This window comes from Camelus bactrianus, chromosome 18 (genome assembly GCF_048773025.1).
Source record: "Camelus bactrianus isolate YW-2024 breed Bactrian camel chromosome 18, ASM4877302v1, whole genome shotgun sequence".
NCBI lineage: Eukaryota > Metazoa > Chordata > Mammalia > Artiodactyla > Camelidae > Camelus > Camelus bactrianus.
In genome coordinates, this window is record NC_133556.1 from 14,384,105 (window position 1) to 14,412,074 (window position 27,970).

The following is a 27,970-nucleotide window of genomic DNA, read 5'->3' on the forward strand; positions in this document are numbered from 1 at the left end:
TTAGGTCCCAGGCTCCACCCTACGTAATCTTCCCCAATTTCTCAAGCCACTGGCTCTAAGGTCACTGCCCCCAAGGAGGGACCTAGAGGGGGTGGAGGAGAGGTTAGATGAGAGAATGCGACAAGCTGGTAAAATGCCCCCCACCCCACCTTTGATTCTAGAATCCCTAATCTCCTGGCAACGGAGCTGGGGAACCTCCGCAGACGCCAAGGTTTTTATAGCAACGGGTAGCCGCGCGCCGCCCCAGGTTCCCCTCTCTCCAACCTTCCTCCCCAACTCCCAAATCCCTGACCCCACGGCCCATAAAAGGGCTCCTTAGACCTGCCCGTCTCCCCTCCTGCCGAGTAGCCCAAGATTTCGACCCATCTGCCAGGTCGGGGAATGCACGTGTCTGGGGAAGGGCCTTGGGTGGAAAGAAGGAAAGAGAGGCCTCCCCTGGGCGAGTTTGGGGAGGAGAGTGTTATGGGAGTCCGACTCCCGCCCCCAGAAAGATTTAAGGCAACGGTTTTTGTTTTTTTTTTTTTTTTAAATTAAATTTCCGGAGAGAGAACTGACACAGTCTCTAAGGCCTCAGGGAATGGTAGTGGGTTGGGTTTGGGGAAAGTGGTCTGGTTTCTCAGCCTAACACAGGCTCCAACTGTTCCCAGGGGGATGGCATCCAGTCCTACTAGGAATGAGAAGAAAAAGGGCAGCCGGCAGTCCCAGGCAGCAACCTCTGCAACCTCATTGGGTGGAGGTCCGGTGAGCACTGGAGAGGAATTCTTGAGGTGGGGTTGAAATGAGCTGGGGAGCGCCTTGGCTGAGGGCACTGGGACCTCCAGCCTTGAAACTCTAGCCTCAACCTTGAGCCCAGAGCCCCCAGCACTAGGCCCTAAGGTTCTCAAAGACTGCCTCCCCCTACCCCACCTGACAGGGCCTTCTAGGCCAAATCTCAAGGCCCAGCTCTCCAATACCAGACTCCTTAGATCCAGAGCCCCCAGCCAGGGAGCCTCCAGACCCAGGACTCCCATGTAGGAACTCCCAGGCTGAGCCCCTCTGATTTCCCTTTCCCATAAGGTTTTGCATTCTGAGGAATTCCTGACCCGGATCAGCACGGAACTCACTGATGAGGCCTTGTTTATGGCTGCCTTCCACATGAACCCTGTGCCCACGGAGGAAAAACAGACACAAGACCGAGGGACTCAGATAACCAAACATGGTGACCCCTACTCCAGGACCACTGTGTCCAGGGACCCTCCTGTACCCCTAGTTCCAGTCCCTGACACCCTCCCAACCACGTGGATTCCTCTCCAGGAATCCATTCCCGTCCCCCACGACCCACAGCCAGTTCTGGGACTGCCCAGTGCCCCCTGCCCACTAACCCAGTACCCACCCCTCACTGCTGGCCAGGAATCACCTTAGCCCCTTCCTCCCTAGCCACATTTCTTTCTGTCTATGGGGATAGTAATTTCTCTGTCTGGGGCCTCTACTTCCAGTGTTCTTCACAAAGACCCGAGGCACTGACACCTGGTGAGTGAGGCTGCAAGGGAGAGGCTCTTTGTCCTGGGAGAAAAATAAGGAGGCTGTAGGGGAGAGAGTGAGGGTTTGACAACATCCCAGCAGGGTAGAGGTATTTTTAAACCACGTAGCCCTATTCTGTTCTGCTCTGACCCTTGAATTCAGATTCCTCAGTCCTCTCCTTTCTTTCTGCCATCTCTAGCTCTGACAGAAACTGGACCCGTACCAAGGCACACTTCCTACCATCCCCTCGTGAGAAGGTACGTACTGGGTCCATACATGACAAGACAATTCAGAATTAACCACACATTTAGAGTTCACATGATATGCCAGTCCCTGTTTTAGGAATTTGGGACCCAGATGAGTGATACAGTCTCTGTCCTTGAAGAGTTCAGAGTTTAGTGTGGGACCAGTCAAGTAGGTGGCCAATTACAATAAATATGGATAAGTGCCCATAATAGAAATTGAAACAGTGAGAAGGGCACTTATCCCAGCCTCAGTTGGGATAGGAAGGAAAGAAATCATGGAGCTTCCTGGAGGAGGGGACACCTAAATAAAGAAATTTCCAGGAAAAAACAGGGTTGTAAGGGTATCCAAGTGGTAGAGCTTGCATGAGCAAAGGTGCAGAGGTGAGTCTCAGGAGCATGAGTGTGGGTGTATGTGTGTGTTCTTAGGACAGGAAAGAGGCTGAGACCAGAAGCACTTTAACTGCTGGACTATGCAGGTAAGGTAGCCAGGGACTAATCAACAGCCCTTACGTCTGCCTTATTAAGATCCATAGATGTTTTCCTATAGGGGAGGTGTCATTGAAGACATTGAGCAAGGGAGGTTGGAATTTTAGATCAGTCACTCTGGGAGTCAGTGGGGAGAGTGAAGTGTAAAGGGGATAGACCAGAGGCAGGGAGGCCAAATAGGAATTGGAGACTAAGCTTGAGATGATTAGGTCCTGAATTGTCAGAGTAAAAGAGATGAGAGGAGGGGCAGATACGAGAAATACAGACCAGGAAGACTGAGTTTGGTAATTGATTAGAAATGGTAAGGATAAAAAAGAAGGAATCAGATGACGCACAGGTTTCTGACTTGGGTAACCTAAGTCTGATGCTATCATGCTTCTGTTTAGACTCTACAATAGTTCTTCATTTCAGAGTCAAAGCCAAAGTTCTTCAGCAGGTCACAAGGCCCTTCATGTACTTTCTCCTCCCCAGCCCCATTGACTCTCTAACCTCATTGCCTATGACTGCTCCCCTTTCCCTGCTTTCATTCACACCAGCCTTCTTATTCTTCCTGGAGCATGGCAGGCATGCTCCCGCCTTTGGACAGATTGTGTTTGAGGTGCCCCTAGGAACTCTAGGTGGAAATACCCTGTAGACAGTTGGAAATACAGCTTCAGAACTCACTGGCAAGGTCTGGGCCAGTGATAGAGATCTGATCTAGGAGGGAGTTGGCAGTTGAAGGGTGTGTGGTTGCCTTGGGGGGTTGTGCAGAGTGAGAAAGAAGAGGGTACTGAGGCTGGAACCCTAGAGAACCTCTCCATGTAAGGGGTTGGCAGACAAGAAGAGAGGGGTTCATGAAGAAAGCAGAGAAGGAATTGACAGCAAATGTTTATTGAGTGTCTGTTATGAATGGGGAATGATGGATGGGGAATGGGGGATGGGTAAATAGATGGGTGGGGGATAGGGGTTGGCTAGACAGGTGAAGAATGTAAGGATAAAAAGACATGAGCCTTGCATCTAAAGAGTCCAAATGACTTGCTGTTTTCTAGGGAGCTCTGCCTAGCAGCTTGACATCTGGAGGATGAACCCAATGCTCTTTGGTGCTGTCTTGGCCTCTCGTGCCCTCCCCCATTGTGTCCCTCTAGAACATGCGTCAGATCTCTTTCAAAACTCATTCAATGGTTCGGTTTTGGGGGGACTCCTAGTCATGAGCAACATCACCCCTGAAGCCCCCAAAGTGTTCTGGAACCATCAAACACCTCTCCACCCTCAACTGGCAGTGACACCACCAGAAATCAAAAGCTTTAATAAAGACAGAGATCTTTCCCTGCTCCCAACCTGGGCAGTGCTCTCTTGTGCCTTCTCTGGGGTGATGTGGGAGGAGTGTCCCCTCCACTTTTGCCAGATCTTATTGGAACAGCATATTCCATATTATGGGAATGGCTTTAATTCAGGCAGTTTTCAACCTATTATCTGTCAACCTGTTGGCAGAGATGAGTCCATGGATCTAGATCCAGCGTCCCAGCCAAACTCCAGCACCTTCTGTGGCATCTGAGAGGGTCCACCCTTGCTTCTCAGGAGCCACTCTGCCACCAGAGTCAGTGTTGAGGTCTCCCCTCCGTACTTTGGAGCCTCCTGGCTCTGGGAACATACTATGCCCATTACTAGCCAGAGGGCAATGCAGTAGGCTTGGTGGAGTTTGCATTTAAATCCCAGTCTGACTATATTCAATACCTTGTAATAGCCTATAATGAAAAAGAATATGAAAAGGAATATATATATATGTATAACTGAATCTCTATGCTGTACCAGAAATTAAAACATTATAAACCAACTATATGTCAATTTAAAAAAAGAAAATATGAAAGTTAAACATTTCATAAATTTTAGGAAAATGCAAATTAAGTGACAGGACAATCAAATACTTTTGTCTGATGCTACCAACTGTTCGTGAGGTCATGAAGCAGGCAAAACTCCTAAAACACTGTTGCTGGAAATTTAAATTGGTACATATACTTTTTAATAAAATTACAGCTTGCTTGTCACATTCTTTATTAGATAAAGAAATTCCTTTAAATTACTAATTTGCTTTTTTAAGCATGAATTAATGTGGAACTTTATCAAATGCTTTTTATCAACCATCAAATTAGATGATAATGACATCTTTCTCAAAGAGGTGTTGTGAGGATTAAAAAAGTTAACAGGAAAGAAAAAAATCCCAGTCTGGCCACTTAATTGGAGCCTCCTAAGGAAGTCAGTTCACATTGCTGAGCCTCCATTTCCTTATCTGAAAAATGGGAATAATTGTCCCTGTCTCACAGGGGACTTGTGTGGGTTGAAAACATAATGCACGTAAAGTGCTCATCACAATGCCTGGCACAGAATAAATGCCTCTAAACTTGGGCTATTATCAAGGTCAGTTTGCCTCATAAAATTCAGCCCCATTTTGAGTATTTCAGTATCCTTTTGAGTGTCCTAAAGTTTCCTTGTATTTAATTATAAAATTTTAATTAAGTAAAATTCAATTGATTTGGAGAAGGACTTTAAGACAAACAGGCTGTAAATTCCTTACAATGTTCAAAAGTAGATAAAGTAGAAAAGAACACCCACAGGCTACAAAGCAAGCTCCTCGTTTATGAGATGCTGCAAGTCTGCCTAATACTTGGTAGACATGTAACAGATTATATGCTTAAAATGCCAAAAAGACTGGGGGGAGAAAGAACGGTACACTTGGATGGGTACAAGAATTCTCAGGAGGGGGTTGAATTTTAGGTCAACTGGTCATGAAACAAATCGAGAGCTGTTTGCCAGCTGCCAAACGATGAGGGAGGAGAGGCAGCTACTGACAGCTCTCTCCCAGGTAGGAGGGCCTGGAAACAGCAAGCCCTGTGGAGAGACAGCTGAGGCCAGGAGGGGGCCCAGCTGGTCATCCAGAGGCTGAGCCTAAAGCCAGGCTTTTTGACCCCAGGCCTGTTCCCTTGACTTTGCCCTGTCTGCGGTCTTAGATATCCAACTTTTCCCCAAATTGTTCCCTTTCCCCAGTCCTCACTCCAGGGAGGCCACCATCACTGTCTCCAGTGCTCTGTAACCCACCTTCCCACACCCCACCAGCCCAGTTCCAAATGGTGATTTTCTGTTTATTGCTCAAAAACAAAAATCCAGAAGCAAAGATGGGGAGACTGAGGGCTGGGGAGATGGCAGGAAGAGGGGAGGGGCCTTGTCCCAGCTCTTCCCCCTTTATCCCTCTTCTTCTGACCCTCCAAGGGTTAGAGGTTAGGTCCGGGGCCAGAGCATCTGGGAAGGGCAGAACCTTCATGGCCAAGGGAACAGCAGAGTTCTTGGGCAGTCTTTGTGGGATGCCCTGGGCAGGAGGTGCCCCAGGAGTTGCAGCAGGGGCTGAGTTCCCCTCTCAGGGTTCAAAAGCGGGTAGAGTTGGGTAGTAGGGGCAGGCCCCTTGCTTGGCAACTGAGAAGAGGAGGCTTTGGGCACAGGATGCTGGTTTATTTACTGTAGGGTCATCAAAGCCCCCTCGTGGGACCAGGAGACTATTTACACAGCAGGGAGGAAGGGAGCGAGAGACCATGTCCTGTACTCCTCCCTGCCCAGAATGAGGAGAGGAGGGGCGTCCTGGGTCCTGCAGCCTTAGTCTTGGGGTTCAGATGGAAACTTCATACTCTCGTGTATCCTAGAGACAGAGAGATGGGATCAGTTGCTGGAGTGGGATGCGGGTAGAGGAGGCTGCAAAATGGGAGGAGGCATCCACCAGGAAGGGGAAAGACCACTGGGAGTTTGGAGGCCATGGGGTGGGGATGGGACTGAATCTGGCCAATGGATGTATTTGGTTCATCCTACAGTACCTTAAAATAACATAAAAATCTGGATTTCTGGATTGAATTGAACAATTAGAAGATCTGGCAATTGGGCCTTAGTTTCCACCATGGACTGGATAGGGTACAGGTTTTCCAGTTAGCCACCGCCCTCACCACTCCCTACTGGCCCACCTGACTTGCTTTGTTCACTGACATAGACTTTGCAGGCAGCTGAGATTGCGATTCCCAAGATAGATATTACAGAGACCTTGAGAGAAGGTTATGGAGTCCCAGGGGAGCTGAGGGATGTGGTACTCCAGGGGGAGGGGGAGGGCTCACCCCAGCTTCATACAGTGGATTGCTGAAGTCTGACTCCACCGTGATGGGGCTGTAGGAATGGGAGCCCGAGAAGCCGAAGAGGGATTTTCCTTGTAGCCTGGGAAAGGGAGGAGATAGAGGGGCTTATCGAGAGGTGAGCCCCTAACCCCCCCTCACCCAGGCTTCTGTGCCAGGCAGGCGGGACATCTGCCCTGGCCAGCAGCTCTCTGAGTCAGGTACTTACTTGGTGTAGTATATGTAAACGCCACTGCCAAGGACGATGACCAAGCCTAGGGGCAGCAGAATGGCCAAGGCGAGGTTCCCACCCTCCAGCTGCCGTGACGGGTCGGTGGTCTGGGTCACTGGAGGGAGGAGGGAGAAGCCAGTAAGCTGGGGCTGGGCCCAGCCCTGGGCTCTCCCAGCCTCCTGCCCTGGGCCCTGAACCCTGGACCTCACCCCACCGGGGGCCTGGCCTCCTGCCCCGGGCCTCTGCCTTGCCCTCCCAACTCGACCAGGCCTGGGTCTCCACCTGTGCCCTCACTGACCTTCCAGTTTTCGGTTGTCCAGGAGCTCCTCATAGGCCACTGCAGGGAGAGGAGGGGGAGGGGACGGGGTCTGAGCCAGGGAGGGAAGGAGGCTGGGTAGAGGGCCGGGAGCCCAGTGGGGCTGGGCTGGACAGCCTGGTTTCTCTGCCCTCTGCTCAACCTACACCTGATCCTTCCCTTGGTGGGGGTGGGGGAGTAGTAGAGCAGGGCCTTCGTCCTTCTTCTCCAGACCCCTAAAATTCAGGGTTCCTGGGCAGCCTAAACCAACCAGGTCTGTACAATGTGTCAAAAGTGGGGAAACTGAGATCTAGGCAGAGGGCAAGGGACTGTCAAACCAAAGCCCTCTCTATTGCTTCTCTTAGGATAATTCCATGACCTTGAACTTCCCCAGGGCTTTTGCATGTACCTGTGAGGATGAGAGCCCACAGGAGGTGAATGGGGAGCTCAGCAGGGTTACCACTGGTCTCGAATTTGCTACCTGACTTTCCCAGCCCTGTCACATCCCAGACACTGCTGTGCCCCCTCCTGCCCGGTCTGCCCAGGCACCTTTGCAGAGTGGAGGCTGGCTGGTCCACTGTGAGGGGTGGCCGGGCACACAGGTGATGGTGACCTCACCGATGAGCTCAAAGCCCTCATAGCAGAAGAAGCGCAGAGACTCGCCCGCCTGGTAGTGATGCTTATACAGTGTCTGATAGCCATTCTCTGGCACCCCGGGGTTCAGGCATGGCTCGTACTTCACTGCAGGGAAGATGTCAGTCATGGGCCAGCTGCACTGCTGAGCTGGCCACCCAGCCACCCGCCCCAGGGTGTCTCCAGACTCACAGGCACACTTGGGGACCCGGTCGCTCCACTTGGGTGTGCCTGTGTCCCGGCTGTAGCAGGTGAGTACGGCTGCCCCCTCCAGGCTGTACCCTGGCAGACAGCGGTACTGAACATGGGAGCCAACAGGGAAGCCGGCATCTGAGGTGGTACGGTGCCCGTTGGTGATCTCACCAGGGTCAGCACAAGTCATGACTGTTGGCAAGAGGGCAAGGTCAGGGGAAGCTCATGCCTTAAAAGATCTCCCAGAAGCCTAGAGCTGGGAGAGCCCTGAGCCACAGACCATCTCCTCTGAGCAAACGCCCCCACCTCCCACTACATCCTCAGAATGAAGAGAGCAAGAGTTGGAAAAACTTAAACTTCAAAGCATTTTATATTTCAGGCTTCTTCCAGAAATCAGTGATTGGGGCAACCCAGGCCCCCATCCTAGGGTGAAATTTGAAATATTTAACCACTCTACCAGAGCATACTAGCTAAATCCCAGAAGGGTCAGCCCTGCATGGCAAATCATCGGCAGAAGAGCAGCTGCCCTGTTTAGAGGGGCCCAGCCCTCCTGCTCCCCACATTCTCGTCATTCCCAGCCCATTCTGCTCACTTAAATTGCCTGCCTGGCCCCTGTAGGTGTTTGTTTACAGCCTCACTGTGGATGAGCCCCAGTCATGGCCATTTCTTGTATCTAGACCTGTGCAAGTCACCCTGCTAAATGTTCTACAAACACAGTATCATAAACCCTGATGATCCCAAGAGGTCAACATCACTGACATCTCCCTTGGGGCTCAGGGTTCAGGGCAGTCAAATAACTGGCCCATGGTCAGTCAGCCAGGGAGTGGCAGATCTGGAACTGGCAGAGTCATAGCCAGGGAGCTCTGGGCTGAGATTAGAGACTTGGGTCTCAGCTCAGCTTAAGGCTCAGTGTGCTGCCTTGGGCAGGTTGCCTCCTGAGCCTTGGGCAGCCGGGCCAGTCCTATCCCCTGTAGGCCTCACTTCCATCCCTTCCTGTCCCTGCTCCTGTCCTGTCTTGGTTCCAGATTGGACATCCTATGAATCCTGCCAGGGATGGGGAGCTGTGTCAACTAGAAAGATTTTCTTGAGTCCAGTCCAAATCTGGCTTCCTGAAATTTATCCTCATTGGTTCCATTATTGCTCCTAGGGGCCAGGTGAGAGACATACAATCCCATATCCTTGTGGCAGGCTTCCCAAAATTTGGAGAAAGTGACAAGATGCCACCCCTTTGTGCTCTTCTAAAATATAAACACTCCTCTCTCCTTTCTTTTCTTTTCTTTCTTTAAAAAAATTTTAAAGGTAGGTACTAGGGTTAGGACCCAGGATCTCATGCATGCTTCTTACATGCTCTCCCACTGAACTATTACCATCCCCCCATCCCAGCTCTTTTAAATGTCACCTCTTCTGTGAAATCTCCTGCCCTATCCCTAGGACAATTAACCCATCCCTCTTCCCACAGCCCTTCTTCATATTTACAGAAACTACTATTTACTCCCTGTTTACTGGCACCAGGCACTAAGGTGAAAAACTTTTTATTTGCTTTTCACAACCCCCTATTCCTACTTCACAGATGAAGAAGCCAAAGGCTCAGAGATGTTAGGTACCTTGCCTGAAGTCACCCAGCGGTTACCACTCTAATATCTGAGTTGTTTAATTATCTATCCTCCTCCCAGACTGTGAACTCCGACAGGGCAGGGAGGTTCCCCAACCCCTCCGCATAACCCCAGCCCCAACTCAGCATGGGACTTCAGTGATTGCATTAAAATAAACCAAGTTCTCTGACGAGCCTAGGCCCCAGCAAAGTGACTCCCCGTAATGCCAAGGGTTGGGGGCTGAGAGACTAAAGGTCGGCCTAGAACAGAAAAAGCAGAACCGAGAGAAGATGGGGCGGGCTTGGGGGATGCGCCCGAAAGGGTGGAACTCAGAGGGGACAGGCGGGGCCAGGAGACAATGGGCGCGGGGCCACGAAAAGGTGAAGGGGCAACCGGAGGAACCAGGGTCAGGTCCCAGAACAGAGCAATAGAGATGCAGCCCGGGTAAGATGAGAGTGGGGCCCAAAGGGGCAGTTTCGGGGCGCTTAGGAGCAGAGGAGTGGAACCTGATAGGCATAGGGTCGGGGCCTGAGGAAAATCTAGGCAGGACTCAGAGCGAAGGGATGGAGCCGGGACTGGCCAAGGGCTGGGGCAAGAACGGACGGAGGCGGGGCGCAGAGGTGATGGGCGGGGCCCAGAAAAGCAGTGAAACCCAGCAGGGCAGGGGCGGAGCCTTGAGAGGACGGGGTGGGGCCATGAGAACACGGGGCGGGGCCCGGGCTCACTCTTTTGGCAGGCGGGCGGCGCTGCGCTCCAGGACAGGTCCCACTGGCAGGTGAGAATGTCGGAGCCGAGCAGCTCGTAGCCAGGCTCGCACTGGTAAGTAAGTACCGTGCCCCGGATCAGGTCCCCGTGGGAAGCCGTCCTCCAGCCCCATTCCGGAGGCGGCAGCTCGGGGCACGTGTCGTTCCTGGGGACCTCTGAAGGGAGATACAGCGAGTTCGGACACTGCCCTACGACTCAGGACACCCTTCCAGCCTCAGGGGCCTTTCTGGCCTGCCTGACCCCTGCCTCTCGGGACCCTGGGCCTCGGTACCTTTGAAGTGCAGCACGAAACCCTGGCCAAGGCCCGGGTTTGGGGGTCCGGGCGGTGCCTGGAACTGCAGCGTGAGGTCGGGCCCAGAGGAGAGGAGGCGGCGGCGCGGTTGAGGTCCCCGCAGCTGGGCCAGGACTCGGGCGCTGGGACCGTCCCCATCGAATAGTGTCAGCATATCCCCTTCGCGCACATTCAAGCTTCAGAGAGTGGGACCAGATATGGGCGCTGGGTTACTACCGGCCCTTCTCATCAGGTTCTACCTAATCCCTAACTCAGTTCATTAGTAACCCTGCCTACTCTCCAGTCCTGCCTCACATTCCCCTAGCCCAGGCCTCAGATTTGATCATATATGGACTTCTCTTCTATGCCAGTCGCTCCAGATTCCATTTGTTCTGTGGCTTCTCCCGGTTTCTGCTTCCCAATCCCCAACCCTACTCATTACTAATGCCTCCCACTCTCCAGTCCCTCCTCCATCAGCAGTTGATGCACAGCCAGGCTCTGCTCCAGCTGTGACCAATCACAGACCAAGCTCATTACCACCCTGCCCGAATCTAGGCCACGCCTGAGTACCTGCTTTTTGAACCAAGCCCAATTCTGGTCCTATCCAGTCATGTGACCACTTCATACCGAATTGGCTCACTGGATTTCACACACACACATACTCATCTTGTGCACTGCTGCTGACCCAAGAACTTGGGCCTGGGTCCCTGGAAATTGCCCAGGGGCAGCCTCAGAAACAGCCAAAGAGTGAGACTCCAGGCCAGAGCCCCTTTTTCACAATGGCGCATGAGGAAGGCTGCATTACCCCATTTACTTGTTCTAAGTTGCTTGAGAAATAAGTGATTTGTACCCAGGTCTACATGTTGTACCACACCCCCATCCAGAATCCTTAGCCATCTCTTTCATCCAACTATATGTTCACCAAATCCTGTGTAGATGTTCCAGCCAACCAGGCTCAGAATGCAGCCCGGTGCATTGTTATAACACAATTGGCTGAGCCCCCGCCCATGGCACCCTCTGCAATACCCAAACGTACATCTCAACTTGGAGCAAGATGCGCTTCTCTTCCTGGACGTGCAGACCCCACACGCAATCTTGGCCTGGGCTATAGCTCTGGGGCCAGTCTGGAGAGAGGACCACACCAGCTGGCTCTGACAGCTCCCCTCCACACATGGCTAGGGTAGAAAGAGTGTCAGATTCAGGACCCAGGTGGGCCTGCAGTCTCCATGTCACCACAGTCCTCACCACTCCCAAAAGTGTGTACTAGACCCCCTCCAGGGTTTCATATTATCTATTACCCACCTGATTCTTGCCATGCCTAGTTCAATCCCCATCCCCACTCTTAACTAACCCTGCCCACTCTTCAGCCTAGGCATCAGCACTTATGACTTAGCCCAACTCCAGTTCTAGCTCTTGAAGACATTTGGGTTGTGACCTTCGAATTTGCTAACAAGCCCGCCAACTACTTAGCCAAGAAAACTGAGCCTCTGAAAGGGACAGGGATTGACTCAAGGCCTGGGTTTACTATGTTCTCCTTCCTGAATCCTTCCTAGGATCCTCAGCTCAGGGGGCAGTCTGTGGACTGAAGGACCTCCCGGGGAGGTAGAGGGCTCACCCTTGCAGGATGGCTCTGTGTCGTTCCAGTGCGGTTCTGTGGGATCCACACATTCGATGGCATTGGGGGGGCCAGGAGGCTCCAGTGCATATCCTGGGAGGCATGAGAAGGTGGCCAGCGCCCCTGGGCGGTACTCAGGGTCCGTGGTGGTGACATTGCCATGTGCCAGGAAAGGGGCAAAGCAGCGATCTTCCTCAAAAGCTAGAGAGGAGTCCATCACAGGAATTAAGCATTAGGACAGGCCTCAAGGGATCTCAGACTAGGGAATATGGCTGAATTCAAGTGTTGTTTGGCCCCCCAGTGGGCTATTTAAAATTGAATGCCCTTGGGTTTTGCTTTCACTCTCCAGTTTCCCCAAAACCCTAAGACTCCCCATTCACATATTTATGTTAGCTCCCCAGCTTCTGGACAGAAAACCCAAGGCCAGTCAAATCCCAGCCACTATTCTACAGATGAAGATACTGAGGTCCACAGACAAACAGCCACTTGCCCCATGTCATGCAGTAGGGCAGTGGCAGAACCAGGTCTCAAGCCCATATTGCTTGATTCCCAGCCAGAGACACTTAGCTCTAGAAACAGCAAAGGGCTTGGGAGAAGGGGTGCCTTTGGAGACCTGCTTCTGGAGGTGTGTTCACTTCTCAGAAATAACACTTGGATTCTGATCATCTGTGATTACCCATACTGTGGCTAAAATCCAAAACTAAGGCTAACACAAAATCTACCCAGTTTGACTTTGGACTAAGTCAGCAGAAATGAACACCTGTGGAGGATTTTAGTTTTTGCCCATCTGATTATATCTTAGCCACAAAACATCTGTGAGGTAAGACTCAGATGCCTCTGATACAGACAGAGTCTGAAGCCCATGGAGCAGAATCCCTCAAGCCTCGGAATTCTCTTTGCACTCTCAGAATCCAACTGGCAATTTATTTTTCAGATCCACTCATTTATTTGACTGTTACTTAATCTGATAAGGTGTCATGTCCAAATCCTTTGCATCCATCAGGGCCAAGTGCCAATTCCATTTCTCCCTTGATTCATGCCAGAAACCAGCCCCTCCCATCTCTGAGCAGTTCATGTTCTTTGTCTCTTTCCTGCTACTCTTTGCACAAATTCTTGATTCCAGCCACAGTGAAACTCTGTTTCCCAAACATATCAAGTTTTTCTCTACCTCTTTACTGTTGCTCACACTGTTCCTTTCATCTAAGATGCTCATTCCCAATCTTCCTCTTTTAAAATTCTCTCTATCCTGCAAGGTCTAGCTCAAATGCCTCCTCCCATGATCACTGACCTCCTTGTTTCTACCTGTCCAGCATCCAGTTCCCCTCTGTCTGTCAAAAGCACTATTTTCATTTTGGGACACATGCCCTCCCCTCTTGCAGTCCATGAGGCTCAGCTGGGGCCAACTAGGGATGGCCACATGATGTGGATCTACCAATCATAACACCACCTCCCCCTAACTACAGTGAGTGGCTCAGGCATAGACACATGACCTAAGCCAGGGCAATAAAAGCCTTTCCTGGCATTTTTGCAGAAGCTCTTAGAAAAGTGCTATGCTTCCTCTCTTTCTAGTGGGGCTACTGAAGTTGGTGAGATGTAAATCTGGAACTGCTAGGTATACAGCAGACAGAGAGTCTGCCTGAGAATAAAGCCAACAGGGAGGAAAGGACGGAGAGATTAAAGTCACTGGTCTCTTGGCTTTGTATATGGATCCAGCCAACCATGAAGCTCAAGTAGAAAAGGCCACTTCAGGGAATTAGAAGGGGTCCAGATGAAGGGATTCTTGTAGTTTTGGGGTGGGGAGACAAGTCAGTTTTCAGGAATCCAAACATAGAGATGAGCAGAGATGGAGTATGCACTTGTGAACATGCCTGGGCATCAGGAAGATGGGGAGGTACAGGAGTTGGGGCCACGATTACCTTCAAATCGGAGTTACCTTCAAATCGGAGGCTTAGCAGCAGGGGATTGGCAGGTGTCTCTGAAAGCAGCTCCACATAGAGGGACTGGGCGTCACTGATGAGACCCCGCTCTGGGACATCATCCATGTCCGAGTCATAGATCACTGGGGATAGGGGACTGCCCCCTGAGCGCACCATCAGCCTGGGATGCACAGAGGTGGCCAGGAGCTCAGCTTCCCCTCAGAAGCTGCCTCACTTCTTGTCTGCTCCCCTAACTTAATTTCATAGGTATTATTTTCAAACATCAACTATATGCCACATATTCTTCTAAGCCTTTACATGTTTTATCTTGTTTAATGCTCACAAGAATCCTTGAGTCAGGTACCATTATTATCCCTCATTTTATAGAGGAGAAAACTGAGGCATAGAAAGTAAGTAACCTATCAAACATATAGCAACTGGTGGCAGAGGTGGAATACCAGTTTGTTAGATAAAGAATGAGAATAATGATGAGGATGGCAAACAAATTTGTAGTGTTTACTGTGTGCTAGGCACCATTTCAAGCACTTTACATATCTTAATGCATTTGTCCGCACAGAAACCTTGAGAGGGAGGTACTGTTATCTTCATTTTATAGACGACAAATCTGAGACACAGAGAGGTGAAGTGATTTGTCTAGTTTGCACAGCTATACTGCCTAAGAAAGGGGAAGGACTAACCTGTATTTGACACAGATCCCAACTGGGATCCACCCCAGGTCTGTCCGACTCCCCACTGCAGCCTCCCTATTTCCCTGAGGTGGGGACCTCTGACCCAAGGCCCAGACCCTCACCGGTCATTGTCCTCATCCAGTGAGACCCTCTCGAAGTGCAGATGCAGCCGGCGTCCTTCAGCTGCTTCAATGACCCAGCGGCAGGTAAGGTTGGGCCCTGCAGCTCCCCCAGGCTCAGGGGACACGATGCGGCCAAGTGTAGCATTGTGGATGGTGCCACCACAGGATGCTGTGGGCAGAGGGGGGCAGGTTAAGGTGACTTGTCCTTCTCCCACCTTCAGAGCTGTTGTGCCCACACCTTTGCCTGGGACCTGGCCTCAGGGTGGCCTCTGCCCTACAGGCTCACCCCAGGACCTTTTCCAACCCTCTACACAGGTGAGGAACCAGCCCTGGAATAGAAAAACCCCAGGATGGACACTCCCCAGAATGGAGATTCCATCAAAATGAAGACTTCCCCACAGATGTTGACATCCTGGGATAGGGAGTTATGGGGAAGTTCTTCAAAACTGAAGCTCTCAGATCGAAAATCTTCAAGATGTGATCCCAGAATGAAGACTCTCTGGGATAGAAAACCTCCAGATGTGGAGCCCAAGAATAGTTTCCTCTAGGATGAAGAGTCTCTGCAAGAAGTGGCCTCCAGAATGGTGACTCCCCAAATGGAAACCCTCCAGGTGGAACATCCTCAGATGGAGATCCCAAGTATGGAGACCCTCAGGATAAAGAGCTCCAGAAGGAGACCCCAGGATAGGGACTCTTCAGGCTAGAAACCCCTTCAAGATGGGTGCTCCCCAAAGATAGAGACCGCCAACTCAGGACCCTCTAATGGGGCAACCAGGACATAAGCCCCAACCTATTGTGGCAGGAGACTCACCCATGCAGCTGGGGAGTTCACTGCTCCAGGCTGGCCGGGTGCCATTGAGGCAGATGAGGGTCTCCTCACCCTGCAGCTGGTAGCCCGAATCACAGTGGAAGGTGGCAGTGCCTCCAGGGTGAAGATCTGTCACACTCACATCCCCGTGAGCTGGCCGGGGAGGGAAGCCACAGCTTAAGAGGTAGGCTGGATCAGGCAGAGAAGGAGAAGGAGGACTCACTTTCCAATGCCATGGGCCCCCAGCACTTCCTCTCCTCTCTCCAGGTCCCCCTGGGGCAGAAACTGACTTCATACTGAAGTCCTTACATGGACACATTGTCTCATGAAGAGGTAATTTCAACATCCCTTATATCCCCTAATCTTTGTGCTCTACCCACTTTGGCCCCCATTTTGTAGATGAGATACCTGAAACTCAAAGAAGTTGTGGACCCTAACACTCATTTGCTGTGTGACCTCAGGCAAATCAGTTGACCGCTGTGAACCCCATCCAGTTCTAATAATAACAAAAAGGACTTGCAAAGCTTGTTTAGCTTTCAAAATGAGTTAATGTAGTGCTTTTGAGGTAGTCAGAGAAAGGTTGTGACCCATTTTCCAGATATGGAAATTGAGGCTCCAAGTTTTTAAGTGCCTCATGTCATTTTCTCCCCTCTCTATACATGGATTTTCTTCCACTGAGGTGCACTGTGGTATTATACCCTCAGCTTTCATCCTGAGAAGCCACATGAAACTCCTTTGGGAACTTTGACTATTTTGTCATTAAAGATCTTAATACTCAGTGCCCCCTAAATGAATCCCCCGGTGAAAAGGAAGTACTAGGGAAAGCTTTTCTTTCCTTAAGGAACTGGCTTATCTCCTCTCTCTCTCTCTCTCAGTCTCTTTGCACTGGCTGCTAAGAAGCTCAGAACTGATTGAGGCTTTTCCCTAGCAAAAATGGCTTGTCTATCCTCATTTTATTTTTTCAACTTCAATAAGCATTACCTGGTGCCAATTTTTTTCTTACTTATTCTATTTAATTTTATTGCTTGCATTCTTTTTTGAAAGCTGCTATGTGTCTGTTTAAGACTGGGAAGAGCTCATTAAGAAGGGCTTCCTGGAGAAAGTGCACTAAAGCTGGGTCTTGTAGGAGGGGCAGGCTCTGGTTAGCAGAGGACTTGGGAGGAACCAGCTTGCCTGGCCTTTTGCTTTATGACTCTCCAGTCCTGACTGATTCTGTAAGAGACCTGGTCTCTCTCTACTTCAAAATTCAACAAGCATTTCCTTGGCTAGGTTCTAGGGTCAGGGGTGAAAAAGACCCAGGCCTTGCCTTCAGGAGTCCATGGTCTACTAAGATAGGTATAAAAACAACCTTTTAGAACACAGTGATTTGAATAAACATTAGCTTCTGTAATGGCTCTCCATGACCAACAGAATCAAGTTTGAATGCTTTAGAATGACATTCAAGCCCCTTCCATAGCTGAGTCCAGTCCAGCCCGCCTAGCTTCAGTTCTCAGCACCCATGACCCATATATCCTACACAATATAATTTTGTGACTCCTTACAGTTCCTCTTCCATATTTTTTCATACAATATTCCCTACCTGCAAGGCCCTCTTCTCACTTTTTCTTATCTTTGAAGGAGTAACTTAATTACCACCTCCTCCAGGAAGTCTTCCTGACCCCTCCCATTTCCCATAGAGTTAGTTTTCTTCTTGCCTATACACAACCTGCATGCATAAATTTATCATCACATTAGTAGTTGTCTATTGCCATTATGAGGCTGAACCAAGCCTTATTTATTTTGTCTCCTAAAAGCCTAGCCTAGTTGATCAATTGATACAGCTAAGAAGCAGTGTGAAACAGTCAAAAAGCACAGGATTTGGAGACGGGATTCAGTTCCAGTTCTAGCTTCACAACTTGTTAGCTTTATGCCCTTGAGTAGGTGACTTCACCTCTAGGGCCTTTCACCTGTAAATGGCAATAATAATTCCTATCATTGAGGACTGGCCTTAAAGAAAAGAAACACGCAAAGCACCTGGAACATAGAAAAGTACTCAGAAAACATTAATCACCCGCCCCTCAGCTTCAATTAATGAATGACTGGGAGTCAGGGGCTGGGGGATCTGACTTCTGACTTCGCAGTGAGTTTGCAGGTGGCAGAGCAATCCACATAAGCTCTGAGTCTTTGTCTTCCTCTCAGAGATGGAGTTGACAATGGCTACCCCGAGGGTTACTGTGAGAAGGAAATGAAATGAAGGTTGGTGAAAACATTTTGTCAATGGGAATGTTTGCTGGACTTGGGGTGAGGGGTAATGGAGACTTTGGACTTCCAGAGAAGCTAATGAGGCCACTCTGGACCAGAGGGCCCAGCTAGTGCAGATTGGGAAGGGCTTAAACACAGCTTGGGTCCCCAAGGTTCCTGGAGAAGCCGCAAAGCAGGGAAGACCAAGGCAGGTAAAGAAGGCCAATTTATGCAATAGCCCTGCTTCCCCAAATGTTCCACTTAACCTAAAGAGACCTATTTTCAATGCCCTAGGGAAGTGGCTGCTTAAAGGAGCCAGCGGGGAGCCATTTTGTAATATCTGAAGTCCTGCCCTTGGCCCTGGGCCCTCAAGGCATACCCTTGCTCCGCAACAACCAAGCCCTGACCACCAACTAATGTCCCCCAGCTCATTGGCCTCTCCACAAATAGGCTTGCTGTTGGGCACCATCATCTTGCACACCTGACCCCTGGGGCAGGTCTGGAGCAGAGGCTTCAGGAGAGGCTGAAGAGGGTGTGAGGAAGGGCTATAAGGTGGTATGTGTCCTGGATAAGGTCACAAGGGATCTGGGGTCAGCAGAGCTCGCAAGGAGGCAGGAAGTCCATGAGGTGATGTGAAGGGGACACTGGCCCAACACACAGTTCCCTCTCTGTTTCTGAAGAGCAAAGGAAGGGGTTTGGAGACAGCAGCAGTGTCTGGAATGGCTGTGGGCTGGGCCCCTTGCCTCATGAACACATGTTTGCTAGAACATACACTGGTACTGTGGGAAGGTTTCCATACACACAGACAAACATGGATGTACACGTGTGTGTGGGCTGTTCGTGGGTGGGTGCTCATGAATGCAAGCCTGTGCAGATGCAGCCCCCCTTTTCTGCCCCTGGAAGTCATCTGGATCTAAGTCACAAATCTGAGGCCGTCACTGTCTTGTTTAAACATTTCAAAATGTCTCCTCCTTCCCTGCAGGATAAAGTACTCTGAACTCCTCACTGAAGCTGACAAGGCCTTTTGTGATCCAAATCCAGCTGACCTTGTAGACTCTTAGCCTGCTTCCCTACCACTTTCTGTTCTTTTCTTATAATAGGAATGACTGATATTTTGTACCAGACTCTATTTTAAGCACTTGACATGTATAAATTCATTTGCTCTTCCTAATAATACCATAAGGTAAGTATTATTATCTCCATTTTTCAGATGAGACAGTGAGGCATAGAAAGTTTTATAACTGACCCCAGGTCACACAGCTAAGACAATTCTATCTACCAAGCTGAATCACCTCAACTCCTCAAGGTGGAGGGTCATGTTTTTTCTCCTCTCTGGATTGTGTTTTTCCATCCATCTAGACATCTGCCTTCCTTTTTCTCTCCCTCCCACCCTTCCCCTAGCTAGCTCATCTTAGGTGTCAGCTTAGTCATCACCTCCTCTAAAGAGGTGGCCTTAGGAGAAATTTAGGTCCCTTTGACACAAGGTTTTGGTTTTTCTTTTTTAATGGCGGTACCGAGGATTGAACCCAGGACCTTGTGCACGCTAAGCCTGTGCTCTACCACTGAGCTATACCCATCCTTCCTGATGTCCCTTTGACATATGGTCTCTCATTGAATTATAATCATCCTGATTACTTGTCCATCTAGATTCTGAGTTCCTTGAAGTCATATTTACATCTGGCCTGTTCATTCCTCTCCCCAAGGATAACACAGGGCCACTATGAGGTGGGCACCCGATAAATATTTGTTGAGTGAATGGATGAATTGTCACTTGGATGTGTGCACACCTACACAGATCTGTGAGTGTGTGAGATAAATGTGTATAGATCTGCTCTGTGGATTCTGCTCCCCAGGGTCCTAGTCAGGAGGAAAACACCCTAACATCACCCCGTCCTTAGAAGGCTCCTGAAAAAGCCCCCTGTGCCCAGTGTGGTTCCTGCCCTTCCACCAGCACCCCGAACTCCTCACCCTGATAGTGGATCCTGAAGCCACCACCCCTTGGGACCCTTGGGCTCTGGAAATGGAGGAGCAGCCGATTGGTTGGACTCCGAAGGACCTGTCCTTCTCCCAGCATGGAGGAGTTAGCCAGGAGTCGGGGGGCCAAGCCTGGGGATCCCCCACCAGCCAGCACCAGGAGTTCCTCCTCCCGAGACAGGTTCAGCGTCTGCACCTACAGAAGACAGACACCGACCCACCAGGGCAAGTCAGCCAGGATGGGTGGCTCCCTAAGCCCCCAAACCCTTGCTTTCCTTTTTCCTGTATGTGGCTGCCCAAACACAACAGTGACATGGGCCATCTTGCAGAACTCTAGGAAAGTCTGTGAGAGCCTCAGAAAATAGGCCATCTCTGAGTCAGAAAATAAGTTCTCTGGCTCCTGGACAAAACCCATGCACACCCCTCAGCCTGGAGGAAAGGGCTGGGAGGTTTCACAATCATATGCTTAAGTTCAGTTACCTGGATCTCAATGCCGTATCCAGGGTAGACATGGATGCTGTATGTGCAGTCCAGGAGCCCCAAGGTGCGGCTGGCGGTGCTCCCTAAATCTGGAGACTCCACATGCCCTTCACCTTCGGAGATGTTGTTATTACACAGAACTAAAGAGATATAAGTGGCTGAGGTTGAGGGAATCCCTATGTTCTTACCCTCCTAGACAAGAAACTCTAGGGGTCCTCATCTATCTTCTCCCCATCACCCCTCACCATCTTCATCCAATACTCACTCTCCCACCTGTGCCCAGAACTCCCTTCCCCAACTGTAATAATAGATAAAACACACAGAACGGTGCTGGTACATAGTGAGGATATACAAACGTTAGCTTTTGTTGTTATTAAGCAGAAGCCCCTCTCCCATCTAGATCCCTTCTTCCACATGTTCCCAAAAGCCTCTCCCCATCTCCCCCTCCTCCTCTCCCACATCTCTTTTCAATCGCCTCACCTGGGCTGGTCACCGTTGTCGTGACAGTTGTCGTGGTGATGATGGTGGTCGTGGTCTCCTCCTCTCCTCCCTCAGGCCCGAGGGGCGGACCTGGGGAGGCGGGACCGGGAAGGGGCGGGGCCGTAGTTCCTGGGGGCGGGGTCAGCAACTCTGGCGCGGTGGGGCCTGCTCCCCTGCTCCCCTTAGGGGTTACGGCTGTTGTCAGAGGCCCTGTGCCTGGCTCAGTGGCCCGTGGCAGGGAGGGTGCTGCAAGAGTCTGGCCGGCTGGAGGGGTGGCTAGTGTGGGGTCTGGATCAGATCCTGAGACAGTGCAAGGGAAATCAGGGAACAGGAGCAAATTGGTGGGCCTTGGGTGAGAAGCAGGGCTGAGGGAAACTGGAAGTTCCCCCACTGAACCCAAAAGACCTCCCCTCAAGGGGCAGTCTCCCCACCTCTCCCTTCCCCCCATCTAAACTTCCCATCTCCTCCCACAGGCTTCCACAGCCTGACCTCCCCGCTGTTCCCGTTCCCTTCCCCTCTCTGCCTCTGTGTCCAGGACCTTCCACTCCAACAGTCTCCTTGAGCCTCTCTCTCCGTCTTGCCATTCAGATCTGGCTCCTTCTCCTGGTTACCCCTTCCTCTGTCCCCTGTCTTTTTCTTTTGCGCTCTCCAGAACTCTTGATCTCTGTTTAATATTCTCACTCTCTGATTTTATGATTCTAGATCTACTAGTCACTGCATTTCTCTCTCACTGTGTCTCTCTTCTACTGTATCTCTGATTCTGGTTCTCCGAGTTTCCATCTGTCTTTCTCTCTGATTGTTTTTCAGTCTGGCTCTGTCTGCTAATCATTATATCTTAATTTCTCTGGTTCTCTGACTGTCTGTTCCCAGTTTTGATTCTCTCTAGCCATCTCTCTGTTTCCCCCGGAATTTCACTGGCTTGGCATCCCCATATCCCTGAGTTAATGTCCCTCCCTCTGCCTCTCTGTTGCTCCTGCCACTCTGGGGGCCTCACCATGCAGGTAGCCCATCTCTGGGCCTTTCCTCAGCAGGGCCCCATGGAGCAGCTCTGCCAAAGCCTCAGAGGCTGCTGTGGGGGTCTCACTTTCAGGCTCTGGCAGTGCCTCCTCCTCCTTCAGGGGCAGACCTAGGAGATGAAGTTGTGTGAGCTCTTCCACTGCCCCTTCTCGACACTCCTTCCTTCTCCAGAAAGATCTTTTCTGGAGCTCTTACTCCCTCCTCAGTGAGCTGGACCTGCAGGAGCTCAGAGGGTCCCAGGCTGGGCTGAGAGCCAAGGTTGGAGGAGGGGCTCCCAGATGCCCATCACACTCCTACCCATTCCTCTCTTTTCCCCCAGGCTGTGTGGGCCTTCAGTGAGCACGTTGGCTCTGACCAACCTTGGACAGCGCCCGCAGGGTGGAGAAGATGCAGGGTGCTTTCTTCATATTCACTTCAGTGGTGCTTCCCCCCTCAGCCCTCGGGCTCTGCGGAGGGTCTGGCAGCACCTGCCAACCCTTGCTTCCGCAGTGCCTAGCTTTCTCTCTGGGTTTCTGTCTCTGCAGTGTGGTTCTCCCTCTCTCTCTCTCTCTCACTCACTCTCACTCTCTCTTTCTCTCTCCCTCCCTCCCTCTCCTCTGCAGTCTCTGCCCTCTTCCCTGGAGTCTGGCTGGGAGGTCAGAGTGGGGGACTGAGTATCTGGTCTCTGAGCACTGCCTCTGTTCATCTGTCCTTTGTCCATATGTCCAAGAACATTTGTTTGTGCAGTGCCTGGCATCTCTCCCAGAACCTCCATCTCCCACCCAGGTACCCTGTTTGCTTCTGCTGCCACCGCAGACACCCTCCCCCACAACTTCCCCAGCCCTTCTTCCTGGATTTAACCCCTGAGACACTGCTAAAAGCTCCCCTCATACATTTCCCCACCTCCTCAATATAGGGGGTTAGGGGCTTCAGGTACAAGCTGGAAAACCCTGGCTTTCCTCTTCACGTCAGCTGTGCTCCTCCCCTCCCCCAGGAGCTCGGAAGGCACAGGATGCTCGGAGAAAGGAAGGTAGAGACCCTGCTGGGGAACTTCCCGGAGGCCCACCCCCACACATCCATGTCCTTACCCTGAATCCAGGGACAGCTCAGCAGAATTAGGAACAGCAGCTTGGGAGGCGGCGGATGCTGGGCCCTGGGAGTCCCCATGGCGACTCACACCGATTTCTCTCCTCTGCGCCTCTCCTAAATAATCTAGCTGTCACCTTTCCTCCGTCTGCTTTTATCTTTCCTTCTAATTTTTTTTTTTCCTGCTAGCAGTTAGCAAGGAAGACAATTTCTCTGCCTGTTGGGATGGAGGGGCAGAACTGGGCTGGGTGTTGCCTGGAGCCCACTCCTCTTTGCCCAGTCTCCTCTGTCCTCTGCTCTCTGGTCTGTGGGAGAGGGGGCGCGGCTCCAGCTGCAGGGGGTGGGGCCGAGAAGGGCGAAGGAGCCAGGTCGCCTGGGTTACCCTCTTGCTCGGGCGCCTGGGTCCACCGGGCTGGCTGGATTCTAAGGTGGGGAGGAGAGCGGAGAAGCAAAACAGCTTCCGGGGACCTAGGGAGGGGTCGCAGATAGGGAGGGTTCCTACTGTGCTCTAGTGGGTCTTGGAGGAGAGGGGAGGGGGTTGCAGAACCTGGAGAGCCGAGGCTCGGGCACTGGAGCTGCGGGAGGGAGAAGCTGAGAAAGGTGTCGAGCCCACGTCAGATCCTGGGGACGGGCGAAGGGAGGGGCCTGGGATTTATTTAGGGGCGGTGGGGGGAGGGAGGAGGAGGAAGTGCAGATGGAGGAAGGAGGGACCACATGAGCCAGGGTCGTAATCCTCATTCCCGTGGCCCCTAGGGGAGGCAAAGGAAACACTGGTCCCAGCAGTAATTATGCCCCCTCTCCCAGCCATTCCAACACATTTGGAATCTGAATCTTCTCTTCCCAGGGTGCCGAGGAGCAGCATATCAGGGTTCGTGCCTGCTCAGCCCCCTAATAAGCCCTCAGCTCACTTTCAGACCCTCCGTGGGACTTCCCTTTCACAGAAGCTCATGTAGAATGGGCTTTCCCCCCCTCCAGAAGAATGCCAAGTTTCTACGATTATGGGAAGTCTAAGAGATAACGGGCTGGGATCTGGGGAGGCGATACCCCTCCTCTGACGTACAGTATGACCCGGGCCAGCTGCCTGGCGGCTTCAACTTTGATTTTTTCCTCCTGGCTTTATCTCACAAGGCCTCTAGAGCGCCCTTTCAGCACCACCAGAGCGGACAGCTCTTCTCGGCCCCGCCTCAGAGGGCCAGGCCCCGGCGCTGCGGGCGATTGGCTGAAGCCGTCTTCACTATTAATCAGGCTCCTGCCCCGGGCTGGCTCTTGTGAAGGCCAAGAGGGAGGTGGCCTACGGGCCGACTGGTCGAGGGATCGGCTGACCCAAGGACAGGCCGCATCGTCCCTGTCCGCAGTCTACGAGAGCCTGCCTTGTCCATCAGTCCCAGCGTTCGCCAGACCCCTTAGTTTGCCACGCCCCTCCCTTAGGCCCCGCCCCTTCTTTTCGCATTGCAGGGCGCTGGAGGTTGGCGCTTTGCCCCCTGCGCCCCACGTGGCGCCCCGTCGGGGCCGGGGGAGGCAAATCCGGAGACGACCCCCCCCCCCCCAGCCAAGGCTGAGTTGCGGTGGCCACTGGGCGAGGGCGGGGGTAGCTAAGCTGAGAGGACTGTGGGGAGGGTTGACGTCAGGGTGAGTGGGAGCCAAGGAAGGAGCGAGGAAGAGCGAGTAGGAAAGAGAGAGAACCTGCAGGTCGGGTGGAGTGAGAAGCGAGGGCAGGAAGGAGAGGGGGGAGGAAGGAGAGAGAGAAGTCGCTGCGGAGGACGGCTGGTTGTCGGTTCCCGGGGCTGCGGGTCCAGGTGGGGTAGGAACTGCTGTCTGGGGAAGCGAGAAGGAAAGGTGGAGGGGGGAGAGAAAGGAAAGAGAGAGAGAGAAGAGAGGCGGGGCGGGGGGGGGGGTGCGTGGACGGAGGAAAGAAGAAAGGAGAGGGGGAGACAGAAGGCGGGGAAAGGAGAGACAGAGGGATAGAGAGGAAATTGCGGGAAGGAGAAAGAAGAGAGAGGAGAGGGGAGAAAGATAGGAGATAAAGGAAAGGAGGGTTAGAGGTACATGAAGGAGGCGAGAAAGAGAGATACAAGGTGAAGAGAGGATCAAGAGATCCTCTTGAAGGAGAGAGAATCAAGAGTGGGAACGTTGAAGGGAAACAGCCCAGGGGGTAACCAGGGAGCAGCCATGGAGGGAACTGGTGGGGAATTGGGGGGACAGGGGAACTGGGGTCTGGAAGATGCCCCGGGCCTCTTGGCCAGGGCCTCCCTGCCAATCATGCCTGCATGGCCATTGCCTCTGGCTTCCTCTGCCCTTACCCTGCTCCTTGGAGCCCTCACTTCCCTTTTCCTCTGGTACTGCTACCGCCTGGGCTCCCAAGACATGCAGGCCCTGGGAGCTGGGACTCGGGCTGGGGGTGTCAGTGGTGGGCCTAGGGGCTGCTCCGAGGCTGGCAGGCCAAGCCCAGGGAGCTCTGGGGAGACTGGGGAAGGACCTAGGACAGAAGGCCTAGTGAGCCGTCGCCTTCGGGCCTATGCCAGGCGCTACTCCTGGGCAGGTATGGGTAGGGTGAGGCGGGCAGCTCAGGGTGGCCCAGGCCCTGGGGGAGGGCCAGGGGTCCTGGGCATTCAGCGCCCAGGCCTGCTTTTCCTGCCAGACCTGCCCTCAGCCCCCTTTGTGCCACGGGATGCCCAGCGGCATGATGTGGAACTCTTGGAGAGCAGCTTCCCTGCCATTTTGCGGGACTTTGGGTCTGTGAGCTGGGACTTCTCAGGGACTACCCCTCTGCCTCGGGGCTGGTCCCCACCCCTGGCCCCTGGGTGCTACCAGCTCCTGCTGTACCAAGCAGGCCGGTGCCAACCCAGCAACTGCCGCCGGTGCCCAGGAGCCTATCGGGCACTGAGGGGCCTTCGAAGCTTTATGAGTGCCAACACCTTCGGCAATGCTGGCTTCTCTGTCCTCCTGCCTGGGGCCCGACTCGAGGGCCGCTGTGGGCCCACCAATGCCCGGGTCAGATGCCATCTGGGTAAGTAGATGCTGCTTACAGACAATCTCCTTGCTTCCACAATTTCCCCTCCAGACTCTCTTCTTCTCTGCCATCAGAGCTTTCTACACTGTGGTTCTGATCATGCCTTTCTTCTGAGAAATTTTCCATGACTCTGTTGCCCACAGCAGCATTTCCTAACCTTCAGAAATCTTCAAACCATCTTCATAAGCTTTCTCATAGTCATTTACCACCTGTGCTGTTTCTTCATATTGATTCCCCCATTTTGTTTTACTTATTTAAAAGGAACCTTTATAGAACAATGATAATCAGTATTACCTGCCCTAAATAGAAAGTATTGATAAAAATGAATTTAAACTTAAAAAAAGAAAGCTTTAAAAATTCTAGCTAAATGCTCTGGTCTGAAACTGAAGCCTACATTCGCTTTCTGTAAAAAGGAACAATGTTAGTGGTGGTGTTAAAATTATGGTAGCACCAAACTGAGATTTTCATTTTGATGTTTTAAAGATTGAAATGGGGGGGGGGGAATCTGTTATTTAATGCCATGACTTTGTTTTGCCTCAAATTATTTTCTGTGCTACCAGTTGAATGTGTTCTACACTTCAAAGCACACTGGCCTCAGGATCAAGTCCAATTCTATTCTCTCTTCATCTCCCACCTGTTCCCTTATTCCCATTCCCTCCCACTGTGCTTTAAATTCTGGCTGATCCTGGCAGATGTCACACACATGCTCTTAACCTAAATGTCTTTCTTCCTTATCACTTTCTACTTAGCCTTCACAATTCACACTTTCAAGTGCCACACCTCTTCTGGGATATCTTCCTATTCCTCATCATTTGGGTTGGCTGCTTGGTTTTCTCACAGCACTCAACTGTTTGGTCCTTGGTAGGATGGAAATATTAGTTTTATACCTTCTGGAGAGAGAGGGCCTAGCACATAGTAGATTCTTGAATTAAACTGTCAGAAGTCCAAGAGAAGATGCCACTTCCTTCAGGCCTTCCCTTTTCTCTGAAACAGAATAGATTGTTCTTTGCACTGCATTTCCCCTATCTCCTAGCATTTCTTTCAACCAGTACTGTATTGTAATTATATTTGGGTCACCTTCCAGAGAGCAAGGAGGGGCCACCATAGAACCCGGTCTTTAATACTCAGATCTGCCTTTTGACTGAATGGGGTGGGCTCCTTCGACTGAGGCAGGAATGTTGGATGCCTGGATCTCTTTCTACAGGCCTGAAGATCCCCCCTGGCTGTGAGCTGGTGGTTGGGGGTGAGCCCCAGTGCTGGGCTGAGGGACACTGTCTACTGGTGGATGATTCCTTCCTGCACACAGTGGCTCATAATGGTAACGGAGCTCCCATTCTTCTGGGAGGGATGAGGGACTAATTTTTTGGTTTATTAAAGTATTTCACAGAATGAAAAAAAAAAAAAAAAAGAGTGAAGGGGAATAAGACTATAGGCTGCAGAATCAGGCCTAGCTGGCTTCCTGTCCTACACCACAACTTTCTAGTTGCATGACCTTGAACAAGTCACAAAATTCCTCCCATCACCTGTGAAATGGGGCAACCACCTTCTTTATCAGATGACTTCAAGGATGAAATAAGTTACTGTAGGTGCATAGCAGAGTGGTTCACAAAAGCCTAGGCCTGAACCACCCGGGTTCCTGACCTACCTCTGGCACTTACTAGCTGTGTGGCGTTGGGCAAATTATTTAACGTCTTTGTGCCTCAGTTACTTTGTATAAAATGGGAATACTTATGGTACTACCTCATAGTTTGTTTTGATGATTAATAAGAGTTAATACTTAATACTGTTCTAGTATCTGGCACTTGTCTACAAAGTGTTTGCTTTTATGAGTATTTAGTGCGTGCTCCAGCATATAAGTACTTAATATCAGCTGCTCTGCTGTCTTCATCCCCATGTGCTCTAGGCTCTCCTGAAGATGGGCCTCGAGTGGTCTTCATCGTGGACCTCTGGCACCCCAATGTGGCTGGGGCCGAACGCCAGGCCCTCGACTTTGTCTTCGCACCAGACCCTTGAAGGAAGGTGTTCCCTTCAGACGTCTGGGCTGGAGAGATGCTGCATTCAGGCATGGCCTGAATGGTAGCCAGGACCACCTCTCCATTGCAGGGGGTGGGGCGCAGCTGAGGGTGGCAACTGGCCAGCAAATACTGAAATACAGATTTTAAATCCTCTCCTAGCTCCTGATTACTTTCTTCCCAGCTACCAGCCCAGGGAAAGGCTGGGGGCAGGGGTCTGGGTCTTATCC

The 27,970-nt window shown here is 51.6% G+C and overlaps 2 protein-coding genes across 5 annotated transcripts; one reads left to right on the forward strand and one right to left on the reverse strand.

Moving 5' to 3' along the window:
* Window positions 1-4,016: 4,016 nt before the first annotated feature.
* Window positions 4,017-27,892, reverse strand: SEZ6L2 (seizure related 6 homolog like 2). 4 transcript variants are annotated; one of them, XM_010972490.3, is made up of 18 exons: window positions 22,721-27,892; window positions 21,631-21,762; window positions 20,637-20,936; window positions 20,157-20,296; window positions 19,671-19,872; window positions 15,486-15,671; window positions 14,675-14,843; window positions 13,881-14,044; window positions 11,948-12,148; window positions 11,369-11,507; window positions 10,333-10,529; window positions 10,022-10,216; window positions 7,705-7,896; window positions 7,429-7,620; window positions 6,883-6,921; window positions 6,582-6,699; window positions 6,359-6,480; window positions 4,018-5,895 (listed from the first exon to the last, which is right to left on the reverse strand). In XM_010972490.3, the coding sequence occupies exons 1-17, from the start codon at window positions 22,797-22,799 to the stop codon at window positions 6,366-6,368; spliced, it is 2,760 nt and encodes a 919-aa protein (XP_010970792.2). In that variant the 5' UTR covers window positions 22,800-27,892; the 3' UTR covers window positions 4,018-5,895; window positions 6,359-6,365. The 4 variants fall into 4 exon arrangements, with proteins under 4 accessions (XP_074202204.1, XP_010970792.2, XP_010970793.2 ...); XM_010972489.3 differs by having other exon boundaries at window positions 4,019-5,895; window positions 6,359-6,455; XM_074346103.1 differs by lacking the exon at window positions 6,883-6,921 and having other exon boundaries at window positions 4,017-5,895.
* On the forward strand, window positions 24,765-27,747 carry ASPHD1 (aspartate beta-hydroxylase domain containing 1). Its single transcript, XM_074346868.1, has 4 exons — window positions 24,765-24,773; window positions 24,855-25,725; window positions 26,933-27,046; window positions 27,632-27,747. The coding sequence occupies exons 1-4, from the start codon at window positions 24,765-24,767 to the stop codon at window positions 27,739-27,741; spliced, it is 1,104 nt and encodes a 367-aa protein (XP_074202969.1). The 3' UTR covers window positions 27,742-27,747.
* Window positions 27,893-27,970: the final 78 nt, after the last annotated feature.